This window comes from Bradysia coprophila, assembly GCF_014529535.1.
Source record: "Bradysia coprophila strain Holo2 chromosome IV unlocalized genomic scaffold, BU_Bcop_v1 contig_106, whole genome shotgun sequence".
Classification (NCBI taxonomy): Eukaryota; Metazoa; Arthropoda; class Insecta; order Diptera; family Sciaridae; genus Bradysia; species Bradysia coprophila.
In genome coordinates this window covers 1,921,849-1,934,680 of record NW_023503372.1, presented here as the reverse complement: position 1 = coordinate 1,934,680, position 12,832 = coordinate 1,921,849, and the positions used below count along the sequence as shown (strand labels likewise).

The 12,832-nt window shown below is 35.5% G+C and overlaps 2 protein-coding genes across 2 annotated transcripts; one reads left to right on the top strand and one right to left on the bottom strand.

The window, feature by feature from the left end:
- Positions 1-2,780: 2,780 nt before the first annotated feature.
- Positions 2,781-5,422, bottom strand: LOC119070838 (annexin B9-like). The gene is made up of 4 exons (XM_037175348.1): positions 5,223-5,422; positions 3,602-4,354; positions 3,246-3,427; positions 2,781-3,180 (listed from the first exon to the last, which is right to left on the bottom strand). Exons 1-4 carry the CDS (start codon positions 5,287-5,289, stop codon positions 3,106-3,108), a joined length of 1,077 nt encoding a protein of 358 aa, XP_037031243.1. The 5' UTR covers positions 5,290-5,422; the 3' UTR covers positions 2,781-3,105.
- Positions 5,423-8,311: 2,889 nt separating this feature from the next.
- LOC119070854 (26S proteasome non-ATPase regulatory subunit 10-like) lies at positions 8,312-11,930 on the top strand. Its single transcript, XM_037175367.1, has 9 exons — positions 8,312-8,388; positions 8,685-8,703; positions 10,823-10,862; positions 10,933-10,984; positions 11,048-11,146; positions 11,210-11,320; positions 11,387-11,497; positions 11,563-11,649; positions 11,714-11,930. The coding sequence occupies exons 1-9, from the start codon at positions 8,337-8,339 to the stop codon at positions 11,728-11,730; spliced, it is 588 nt and encodes a 195-aa protein (XP_037031262.1). The 5' UTR covers positions 8,312-8,336; the 3' UTR covers positions 11,731-11,930.
- The last annotated feature ends 902 nt before the right edge of the window (positions 11,931-12,832 follow it).

Genomic DNA, 12,832 nt, shown 5'->3' with positions numbered 1-12,832 from the left:
TTTTTACTTGAATTAAAAAAAAACGACTGCAGGCCCAGACTAAGTTCTTTGTGTGAACATACACCATGTGTAATATACATACCTTGAAAACCAGGTATGTATACAATTAAAATTCAGCGTATTCGCTCAGAAGAAACTAAAGTTAGTAATGAATGGTCATTTTAGTAGAACGTGTTGATAGTTTCAATGAGTGAAAAATACGTTTCAGTATTGGAAAATCATATATGTTTAAATTGTCTAACTTTTGTACCTTACATTCGATAATATAAATTTAAACTTGGATCGGCGATGCCCCGAAACAGTTTAACTAGAAGAAAAACCACCAAAAAGACTAGGTTAATCAAGAAGCTTTGGTTATTGCTTGTACGAATTGAAGCCTGATCGTCTCGGAGTTACAATATCAGTAAAATTAGTGATGATACAGAGTAGATGTTGAATCATAAAACATGAAAATTTCAAAAGGAAAAGAAAGGTTTCACATTTTTTTTATACGCAATCAAAGAGCTACAATGGACTTGCGAAACCTGTCAGGAAGGAAAAGAAAAGAACTCTATGAAAATTGTCAACGCTTGGCAAATTCCTCAACGGAAGGTTCATTTTTGTTTAACTACTTTCTTTATCATATCAGTCAAAAAAAAATCAGCCATAAAAATAGTGACCTATGTCCCTACGACCACTCATGCTTGCATTGCATTTGTAGAATGATAAAAACAGTATTCAGAGTTCTGTTGTTTGTTGTAGCTACTTAGAATTGAAATCATTGACTACTTTCGTCTTCATTTCTTTGTCAATAACAACCTCATCTAAAAGGTCGATTCAAACTTTGATCAAATTCCTATCTCACCATTCAAAATATCTATTTTCCAATAGTTGTAGATATCTAAAGTATAAATTACGCTAAAATGGTCGACACTTTTTATGATTTCGCTGTTCCAATCGTGTATGTAGTTTTGTTGATGTTTGGTACTTTCAATCTTAGAAATAAACCGTCGGTAAAAGTTTGTGGTCAGGTGTCAGGTATCTACGCATTATTAACCTGCATGGTGAGGTTTTTACAGACTGCCATATGATCTTTTATCGACAACCTTGTGCATATTGAAAAAAAGACATTTTCAGGGGACGCCAGTGAAATTTAGGCATGATTTTTTTCAGCTGTTTCTCAGCTGGTTCAGTTACACAAACGAAACTCCTACTCATACGGGATTATTCGGTTGTAACACACATGCCTGTACCTATTTAACCCATATAAATACTTTCGTTTGCATAAGTAGATCAACTGACAAACAGCTCAAGCAAGTTCATGTCTTAATTTCACTGACGTCCCCTGTAGTTTAATGTGTTAAAATAACAAGAACAAATCATATACGTAACAGATGTGATAGTTCTAATAATGATATGTCATCTGCGAAACGTTAAGCTTCTATTAATCTCTCATCAGTATACAAAATGTTTATGAATTGAACCTTACAATGTCGATTAACGAGGTAAAAAATTACTTGAACCGTATAACGCAATAATTAATAGTATTCTTGTCAGAGAATCGATTTTATCATTTCGGTTGGCACATGATTAGCCATTCTTTTTTTTCTTCTTTTTATTCGGCTCTAGAAAAACAACACAACAGAATCAAACGAGCTAGGGTTTAATTTGGTTCGTTCGTTCAGAGAATTTTATAGAATCACTTTTTTGATTGGGAAAATCCAAATTTATTTTGTTTTTGTTATTCAATTTTTTGTTGCGTTTGCATAATTATGTTGTTCGTAGAATTGTTTTTCAGTATAACAATAACATTTGATCTGATAAATGATTAAGAGGAGACGTTAAAGTGCTTTCTTTTAGGTTTTACATTAATGATCTTGCGACACTTAGAATAATTTTAGTCCCATATGATGTGTAATCATTTTCGAGATATTTTATTGAGTAAAAAGGTGTCGTTCCCCAACATCTTATATGATCTTCTTTCTATTTGCTTAGCGCTGATGTTTTAAGAAGTCAGTCACTAAGACCTAGATAAAACCAAAAGAATTTAAGTAACTGTGGGGAAGCACAACAGGCCCATCTGAGGCTTAGGTGCAGGTTATATTCCACCCACTTATTCTATCTATCTATCTAAGACCTAGATAAGCAGTTTTTCAACTTTTTCGGGGTGGCACAGATGGCCTTACCTGAACTGTTTTGCACATCTTTAATATTTGAACTCTAAATTATGAATTTGTTCAACTTACAATCGGGAAGTGTATCATACATTCACCTGCGTTGATTTGTTCTACTTTAATGACGAAGGAGTGAACGCTGCGATCTCCGGTTCTTCCAATCGATACTTTTTATACCTACTCCTATACCTTTAAGAAAGGGGCAAACACATCATCTATAGATGCCTTAAATTCCTTCAATTAAGACATAGAGACTACGTTGTGCATGTGCAACCCTCCGAAGTGGCCGCTCTGGGACCTGACATTTTAGACAAGTTCCTGATGACGACTGTAAGGTTGTCTTGATTTAAATGATGACCGTACCACCCTGATTAATCTAAATACCTACAGCGAATTTCCCCAAGCACCTGCTTCATTTTCAATCAGTATTCAATCCAAGTCCATATCGTCGTCATTGTTGAATTCTGTCGAACCAACGCACTGTCGGTGAATGATTAATTAAATTAATCTTTATTAGGAAGAGGATCGCCTGTCATTAAAAGATTTTTTTTGCCGCATTACCTTTTACGAACGAATATGTAACATCTGTTAACGGCGCTGCAGTGGAGACATAACTTAATTAGAATGTCACTTTGATGTGGACTTTTATTGTAAATTATATGATAAAGCTATTGAAGTAAGAGATTTGCTACTCCCTTCAAAATGTGTTAATCAACTGAAGTAACAGATTCGATAATTATATTGGTGATATTTTAGAAGCACAACAGGTCCATCTGAGGCTTAGGTGCAGGTTATATTCCACCCACTTCTTCTTCTATATTCGTGATATTTTTGTCTTCTATTAAAGTTTCTCAAAGATTCAGAAAGATTTTATGTAAAAATATGAGAAAAATGAATTCTCAGCTAAAAATTAGAATGAAAACAGCAAAACGTCAAAAGAAACGATCAAAATTTAGTCCTTAAAGTATTCTGGCGCATATCCAGCTAATTGTACGATTAAAGACCAATAATTTCCTTCGATTGCGGACTACGAAAAAGATATGATTATTTTTAAGAGGTCAGCTTTCATGTAAAGCTAAATCTTCAACTTACTTTGAGCCACACGTTGATGCCGACGCCATTGATTTTTGCAAATTCCTCCTTGATATTACCCAAATCGATTTCGCATCGTCCGACAATAATTCGATGCAGTACATTGTGGTTGATGCCGAAATTCGACATTGACTTGTTCAATTGTTCAGCTAAGAATTGAGGACGATTACGAGCACATTTTGCTACAAAAAGGATAAATTTTCACTTTTTTATATTTTCTTTCCAAAGATCATTGACCACCGTTCGGTGCTGCACTTAAATTAGCGGCCATCTCTTCGTTGGCGTTTGATTCGAATGCAGCACGAAGCAATGGTGGCGCTCTCTAAATTATACATTAATTATTATGTGTTACGTACCAACAGCTAGCAATGTTTTCTTGACATCACTACTGAATTCGTTCTCAATGTCGACTTCAATCTTGTGTCCGTTGCGACGTTCATATTCAGCAAATATTTCAGCCAGTTCAGTAAAGGATTTCTTACAGAAAATGTCGCGGATCGTATCCTTATTATTTGACCATTGTCCGCTACCTAACCGGTTCAGGGTATCAACTGTATATGAAGGTAATGCCACCGAATTCGGACTATTGTCAGGCTCACGTCCCTTTATTAATTCGAGTAAAAGGTCCCTGAAGAAACCGCTTGTATCGCCCTTTATGTCTTTTTCCAAAGTCTTTTCGTACATCTGCTGATATGCACTAGACACTCTACGCAACATTTGTCCATCTAAGCTCGCAGTCAATTCAATCAACGACCGCTCATCCGTACCCAAACCTTGAACAGCATCACGAAACTCTTTTGCATACATCTTCTCGGCGGGCCAGAACAGATACTGAATAACATCGAGTATGTTACCATCGAACTCGGTAAATAATTTTTGAACCAAGTCTTGGTTGTACAACGTTTTGTAGGTGGCAGCGATTTCGTAACGTTGACTGTATGTGTAAGTAGCGAGAATTTTCAATATGGTTTCAGAATCGCGGCCGATACCTTGCATGCTTAATTTCAGTAGCTCACAGATGTGTGTGGGATTGAAGGGCCTTGCGGGTAACACCGTTGGTATATTGAGTGTAACATTCTTCCCATTTGTGCCGAATATGCTACCCCATTCTGGTTGTAAATGTAAAATGAAATTAAATTATTAATGTTATGTCCACAATGTTAGGAGTTGGTAAATGCCAGAAGAATTCTAGCTGACCTACATGCATTAGACTACATGTAGTGCAGCACAACTGTAAAGTCTGAAAAATGGGTTCTACCTCTATAACTCTATAAAGTCTAACATAATCAGCCTTATGGTTGTTTACAGCGAAAAATTGCTGAATACCTCAGATACACAAGTCACTAGCACCTACATAATTAAGTGACATCATTCAGCGATTGTTTGGATTTAGTTATAGGTTAAGGTAAGAACCGATTGGAGCACTAAAAAGCATGGGCCAAAAGCAAATTTGTCACAGCTTCAACTAATTACTAAAACTGCAGATGCTGAATGGTCTTTTGCTCGGATTGAAGGCTGATTTTGGGCCAAATAGAAATCGGTTTGTTCCATAATTCACATAATAAGTCAAAGACGAAATAATTGAGGTGCCAACGACAGTTACCTAACGGTTATCGCTAATTTGATTTGATTTTATACGTTCCTGGTTGACCTCTTGATAAGCAAGTAAATAATATTCTACAAAAAAATGTCGGCCACCAGCATCACAAATGAAAAACGTTATCCTATTCACTAATGGATGATTTTAGCATGGAATGAAATGAAACAAAACTTTTTTTTATCTATCTCTCCATACTCCACGTAAATAAATTTTTGGAGCTTGAGATTAATGCTTTTGACACGGTCTCGTAGGGTCATGTTTTACGTAAATGAAAATTTCTCGGAAAGCTTTTAAGTCATGAAGTATCCAGATCCGCTCGAATTCACAATAAAACACGTCTTGATGAATTTTACTGTAAACTATATGCAAACACTTACGTAATTGACCATTAGTTTCTTGACAAATAATACTGAAGGCACCAACTAGCAGAATGTATTTTAGCATAATTGCAAATATTTACTTATTCAATTGATGGAATCAAATTGTTGTTTTTTTTTTGAGAGAAAAGCAGATCGTATTTATGCAATCGACGGCTGGCGATAAACTAAAGTTTTCGAACTGCTCGCAGTAATTTGAGCGAGATTTTTTTTGAGATAATGGAGTACGCATAGTAGGGTATTGATGACTGGGATCGGTTTGTTTCGTAGAGATTTATTTAATGAGTATTTGTTTAAAATCCTAGAATTTTAATATTTGATTTAATTTCTTTATTAACAATTTGATCGGTTTAACAATTGGTTGGTTGGTTGGATGTTGTTGGTTGGTTGGTTGGTTGGTTGTTGCTTCTTAGAGCGATTCAAACAGAATGACTATAACTAAACTCCGATTACCGCTCTAAACGAACATACAAATACTGATCATAATTTATAATAGATGACGCGCATCGATTACCCTTAATTCGGTCATATTTACAATAGCGATTCAAATAGTCGCGGCAATATTATACAGTATTTAATGAGTGTACGGGATCAATGTGTAATGACAAATCGTTATTTTAACTGTTCATAGGCATTTTCAGCAGATTTAAGAATTTTCAACAAATGTATGCTGTCAGTGTGCCTAAAATTTGAATTTCAAGTGAACGATTCGATGAAAAAGTGAACCGAAATAGTTATTTACGTATCTGTTGTGGACGGTATATTTTATAGGCAATTTTAGACCTAAAGCGAAAGTGCCTAAAATAAACGGTCCACAACAGATGCGTATACAACTTTTCATGCTGAGGGCTTATTTACGAGAAAAATTCCGTAATTTTTGCCCAAGACATGAAAAGTAAATTTCAACGCTTCCTTGTCGCTTGTTTTCGGCGGAACAACTGCTTGATTGGATCTTTGAATCCTCCAATTGGTGTTGGAAATTATTTTCTCATTTTCCTATTAAAATTGTTAAAGACAAACAGCCTTTGTTACACGTACGAATTTTCTTGCATAAATTGACCGAAAATATTCTTCCGACTATTTTAAGCCAGCCAAACATGGCAGAAATAAACGATGACCTCAGTCAAGAGTTCTTTTACGTAACAAAACGTAAGGTTAAATAAATAAGATTTTGTATCATCATTTATACAATACTGTAAACAGATTTAATCGTGGCGAATAAGCGACGTGTGTGTGTCTCAGTTAATGCTCTTTATATTTGGTTGAGTAGAACTCCTCTAAGAGTGAAGTTGTTCATCGTCTACCTTACCTTAGCTGGTTTTTCCACTGCTTAAAATTTTCAAATTTGGATTTTCTTACTTCAACTGTTAATGCCAACTGGCCACCGATATTTATCATTTTAGATTTTATTTTCCAAATTATAGTTCCACAAAGCAATAAATGGATCACAAATGAGTTTTTTGTTTGTTTGAATGTAACCGACAAATTTCCAAGCGAACAGTAATCTTTGCAGAGATGAACGAGTATGTTGCACTACCTTGATCATCTGAAAGTCAAATCGAAACCGTTGAAGAGCGCTCACCCCTTGGCAAATTTTTAGCCTACATTGTGCGCAAAAATATTCGTTTTTTAATGATTTCTCTGAATCAAAAATGAAAAATTTGGTTTGTGAGTTAAAACTTGACCTACTGGGAGAAAACATTGCAAAATGTGTAATTTACACATTTTGCAAATGTTTCTCCAAGTGTGATAAGCTATCAATCACAAACACTTTTTTCCTTTAAAAGTAACACATTTTTGCATGCTTTAATGGTTTTACTTTTTCTAAAAAAAAGATTTTGGTTCAGAGAAATCATCAAAAAACGAATATTTTTGCGCACAAATGTAGGCTAAAAATTTGCCAAGGTGTGAGCGCTCTTAACATGAACGGTTTACTGAAGTTAAGATGTTACATCTCAACACTTGAGATGTTTGTTTTGAACTAAAATGTACAATTATTACTAAAATGATCAAAATGGTTCATCAGTTACTCGCTGCACAAAGCTTTTAATTCGTACACTAAATGATTGTGCACAATTTGCTCAATTAGATATGAGCATAGAATTACTTTAGACTTATTATTTAATCAAATTTTGTTTGATTGAAGTAAAAACAGGCATCCTCGTTCATCGTGTACACAACACAATTAACCTACACTCAAAAGGAAACTACTCAACCATGAACAGCATACTTGTAACTATCTAATATGTATATGCAATGAATAGCACTGTTACTAGCATTAAAATCTGTCAAACAAGCCCAAAATTTTGATATAAATGATTTATTCGGAGGTGTAATTTTTCTCGGTTCTTGATGAAAGGATGAGCTATGATTTTTTCTAAAGTAAAAAAAATGTATCGTGTGGGGTCTCATTGTAAAGGGAAAGCTATCAGATAAATTTATATTTAGAAAAGCTGTCACATAGCACTGCGCAAGTGTTGTTTTTTTAATTAGCAAACACGGCATTCTTTTTTATTTACAGTAAGACGTAAAAAAATGGATGAGCAGCTTAGAAAAGTCGACATTTTTTTAACCCACGTTAGTGTACACTAATTGGTGTTGTGTATTTTAACTCACACGAATTAAGCATATCACTCATGTCTTAACAAAAGAACTGTAAAGCCCATTCTGATCCCATTATCCTCAAAATATTTTCTGTGTTAATGCTAGGAGCAGTGCTATGCCAGAATCAGTGAACAAAATCACTTCAACAACAACGTCTCAGCGCACAAATTACCTAATTTACGAATCAGATTAAATTACATTCAACCGACTTTGCTCGGAATTACTTATAGAGTTGTGCTCTTTGGGTTTCCTAATTATGACAAAATATTTCCACGCGCCAAAAGTATTTTCACGCGTCAAACAACGCATGAAAGTAAAAAAATTTCTAAATTTTCCTCCTGTCTATATATGCCAAGTTGGAGAGAGAGAGAGACACCAACAAACATTAAGTTTTATATTATAGATGCGTTTTTATTTTCTCGGCTGTTTCAGTGTACATAATATAGGGATGCATCGGACCGTGTTGAATCAGTCTACATTCTGAATAACACGAATAAGTTTCCTCAGAAAATGGCATTGTTCATTGTTTTGTTGTTTACCATCATTGGAACCGTTTTAGCTGGTAAAATTGTTTGTTTTTTTTTTAACCAGTAACAGACGGCAAGCATATTAACAGTTTTACTCACTGATCTATTACTTCATTTGATCGAAGATTTTCAGAGATTGATTTCAGAAATCTTTTACTTCATTTGTTTTGACCATGCTTTTTGCAACATAAGACCTTTTTAGTCATAGCTTGTCATTTATTATTACTGTCACTGTCGATAACAGATGACAGCCGTCTGTAACAGGTTAAAAAAAACATGACTATCGTTAGTTGGGCTTGTAGTTAAAAAGGTGATTTTTTTTGGTTTTCAGCTCCACCACTGACATCTGTGTAGGTATCCATAGACAAATAAATTATCTGGCCTCTGCTGCACTCTGTTCTTTCATAACAGCGCCTAAGGAATTTTAAATGGCATGCATCTAAACTGATCGATGAAAAACAGGAATTGATCGAAAGGAAAAGATGATTCGATCGAGCGAGGAACTGCTTGTCAAGTTTTTAATTTTAATTTTGTTCAAGGAAAATGTATTCTGCGATCGAATTTTCCTTTTCCTGCGATCAATGCTTCCCATTTAACAGTACATTTTCTACCTTGGTGTATATTTCGAGAATAACTTCGTATGTACAATTGTATATAACGAGTGCCAGCGAGTGTATATACAATTGTACATGAGAAGTGATTCAAAATTGATGCACAGTTTCCTCTCTGAATTTCTATTGAATATTGTTGTATCAAGAAATTTGTCAAGCGCTTTTCTCCAGTTTTTTGTTGCAACAGTTTTCCGATTTTATTTATGAATTTCTTAGTGTCCTCTCCCATTGGCCCGAACGTTTCGAAAGCGATAGGAGTGAATTTGTAGTCACGTTTTAATGCCATGTAGTGATTATGTTTATGACGTTCTGATTGATCTGCGACCGATCCAGCGATTTTCGCTGATTGGGCCAGGTATGATGGAGCAACGGTGTCGCTAACTGTAGCATCCCAAATCAAAGATTTTCCTCGTTCCCATGGAGTGATGGTTACACCGTCAACGCGCTTTCCGTCCGATCTGCTTATTCCAGGCGGTTCTAGCATGCTCGGGAAATCGATTTTAGATAAGGCATTCAATGTTATTTTATTGAATCCTACATGTCTCGGAATTCTGCCAGCGCTCCTAATGCATGATAAACCGTGGTGGCTGTTTTCTTCGACAGTTTTTCCACATCGGCAAGTGTGTTTTTCGCATACTTTCCCTCCCAAACGTATGGCAACCGCAATTCGAGCTGTATTGTGGTTCAAAAGTAGTCCCAACTCAGACGACGGTATCACTAGCAACCACTTTGACGATTCGTTTTTGGATGATGCAAGTAAGCGCGCTCTATCTGTTTGGTCAGCATTGCTCAACAATGTTTCGAAAATTAATTTCATATTCAGGTAATCCCAATTTGTTTGGTTTTCACGTTTTGCTTCTGTGTCTGGTACCAGGCTGGACGGCAGATCATCGATCAGTTTTTTTAATTTCAGTGTCAACGATGTCCAAATTCAATTGACCTAATAAAACATTTGATAAATTTTTTGATTGAAAAATTGAAGAAAGATATGCGGGAATCGCCAAATCTTCAAGTTTTCTTATGCCAATTCCAGCCAATGAATAAGGTAACGATGTTTGTCTCCAAACTTTCGGGGTCATTTTAATGTTGCAAATATTTTCCAATGTTTGTCGAAAAAGTTCATCAACTTCTTCCAGAAGATTTTGAAACATGAAAGTTGGACAAGTTCGTAACAGATAGATGAATTTCGGCGATGACATGCAATATCGGAACAGGCACAATGCCGGGTGGACATCTAGAAGTTTCAGTCTTTCGCACATCGATTGTACAATGTCTTTTTTCTGTTTAATGAAGTTTGGAATTAATGAATTATGTATTAACGATCCGAGAAGATCAATTTCTTCCTTCAGACGAATGCCGGGTAATTCTTCCGATATAGCAGCGTACATGGCATCTTTCTGTTCTTTGGTTGCGTTTATGATATGTACATCGCACTTCGATGGATTAAGTGTCAGGCCTGAAACCTCTCGTTATGTGATTTGTTGGCGCAGTGGTCAGCATGTTTGGTTGATATGCTGCTGGTCCCGTGTTCGCTTCAGCCGTTCGGCGATTTTTTTTTCAAATATGTAGATGGAAAGTAAATTTACCCTAGGTGGGTTATGTGTGAATTATCCAATCGTATAGGCTGTGGTTTTGTATGTGTTTGTGTTTATATGCAGAAACGCGTAATGTATGAAATATCAGCTTGCAGGAGATAAAAGCACGTTTCGTTTGAATATGAGTGGATCAGCTGACACAAAATGCGTGACTTATTTCAAAGTTGTCTACTGTAATTTGTATTTCTTTAAAAACAGGCCCTGTTTCATAGGGAGAATACGATCGTACTCGAATTTTAATTGCATTTCTTTAAAATTAACAGATCGAGAGCGTCAAGTCCGACTATCAGAGCATTAGCAAATGTAAGTTAATGTTTTTTTTAATATCATTAAAAGCTGTAGAGAATTCCCAAAAACATCCGTTTAATTGCAGACAATTTTTGGTGCTTCTCGTAGTACATTATTGCACGTAGCTGTGATCCTAGGTAATGCAAACGACGTTTTGTTTCGATGAATATTTACTTTTAATATGATTTTGATTAATTTAGATCACGAAGATCACATAGTTTCACTTATTCAGAAAGGCGTCGATGTGAACAAAAAAGACATTCATGGAATGGCATCACTCCATATGGCAGCTGCGTTCGGTAAACTGGTATAAATAGCGTAATATTACGGAAAATGACATTGTGTGACTTCATTGAATATAGGTTCCGAAACTGCCGTCAAGTTGCTAATTGCTAATGGCGCCAATGTAAATGAATATGCAGATTACTTCGATGAATACGAAACTGCACCACTCATTTTCGCTTATAAATATGGTAACTGATCAGAAAATTCCACTATAGGATTGACGAGTTATGTGAACTAAATGAAAAGATTTTCAGGCCGAGACGTAAATGTCAAATTACTGTTGGAAAATGGAGCAGACAAAAAATTGCTAGACCATTATCAGTTTGACGAGTTGCATCCTATCATGGCATGTGGAGAATACGCAGGTGAAACATTCTTCTCTCGATGATTCTCCGAAATTAAAAAAAAAATTATTCGTTCAAATACACAGATCAGTCGGATGAAGATGGCCCTTCTATCGATCAGATGAAGGAATCATTCAAACCTTATACAGCGGACTACGATAAAGTTGTGCGAGGCAAGAGATATTTGAATTTCACATGTATGTTGAATGAAACGAAATTTCAATTTGATTTATTTAGCTCTCGGAATTGCATAAAGTGAGGAAAACATTCTCCGTCCTCGATTTGACAATTTCTGTGACGTAAAACTGTAACTGTATCATTGTACATTGTCTCCTATTTAGACACGATTACCACAACGACGAATTATTTTATCGAAAAAGTAGGATGTAAGAATGGAGCGATTCGCTAAACGAATTCTTTTAATTATGCGCAGAGAAAACTATCTCTTTGGAAATGAGAATTAAAATTAATTAATTAATTAATATCTTCCAAACTAGTGACGATTTGGCTTTTAGCTACTAGGAATCTCACACCCATCCGGCATGCCGCGGCACATATTACCATTCTTATGAAGAGAACCTTTTGAAAAGAAGTTTGTACACCAGTCTAGAACAAATCACAAAATTGCGTCGAAAATTAATATTAAAGTAAGAGATACCATAAGTTATGCATGCGTCCTGACAACGCTTTCCAATCATGAGTGGTATTCTAAATCGAGTACTGATCATACAAATTACTCTATTTGACACCTGTCACTCGAAGCAATTTCGCTTGAAGTCCGTTGGTCTTGATGCATTTTTTGAATTTGATTTGTCCAAGGAGTGCTTGAAGAAAATCTTTCAAAATCGGCAAAATAGAAATTTGGTTCACTCATTGTGTACGAACAGAGTAAAGTTAATCAGGCAGGAGGGCTGATTTGACTAGGGACCTGAATAACCTAGTAGCCCCATATTTTTTGCGAATAAAATTTTTCAATTTATGACAGTGTTCATTTGAGTTTTATACAGTGTTTGAGGTCCCTTATTTGACGTTTCAAAAATGTACCGCTCCTGCCTGGTTTATTTTACTTCGCCGTGGTACGAACAATGAAAAAGCCAGCTCAAGCAAGAACATAAAAGTGGAATCTTAATTTTGATGCTCACTGTATTATACAGTGTATAGTCAACGAAGAACATTATTCGAGAAATTACGCCAAAATTTTTACCGAAAAGTAAGCCCTGGTTCGCAATGTATATAAACAACGCACTTCAAGCAAAAATGGTACTCTAATTAGGGTACTGAAACTTGACAGTGCTCCATACAAAATTTTAGACTGTAAAAAGAGTGGGGATAAAGTCTCATACAAAATAGTACTCT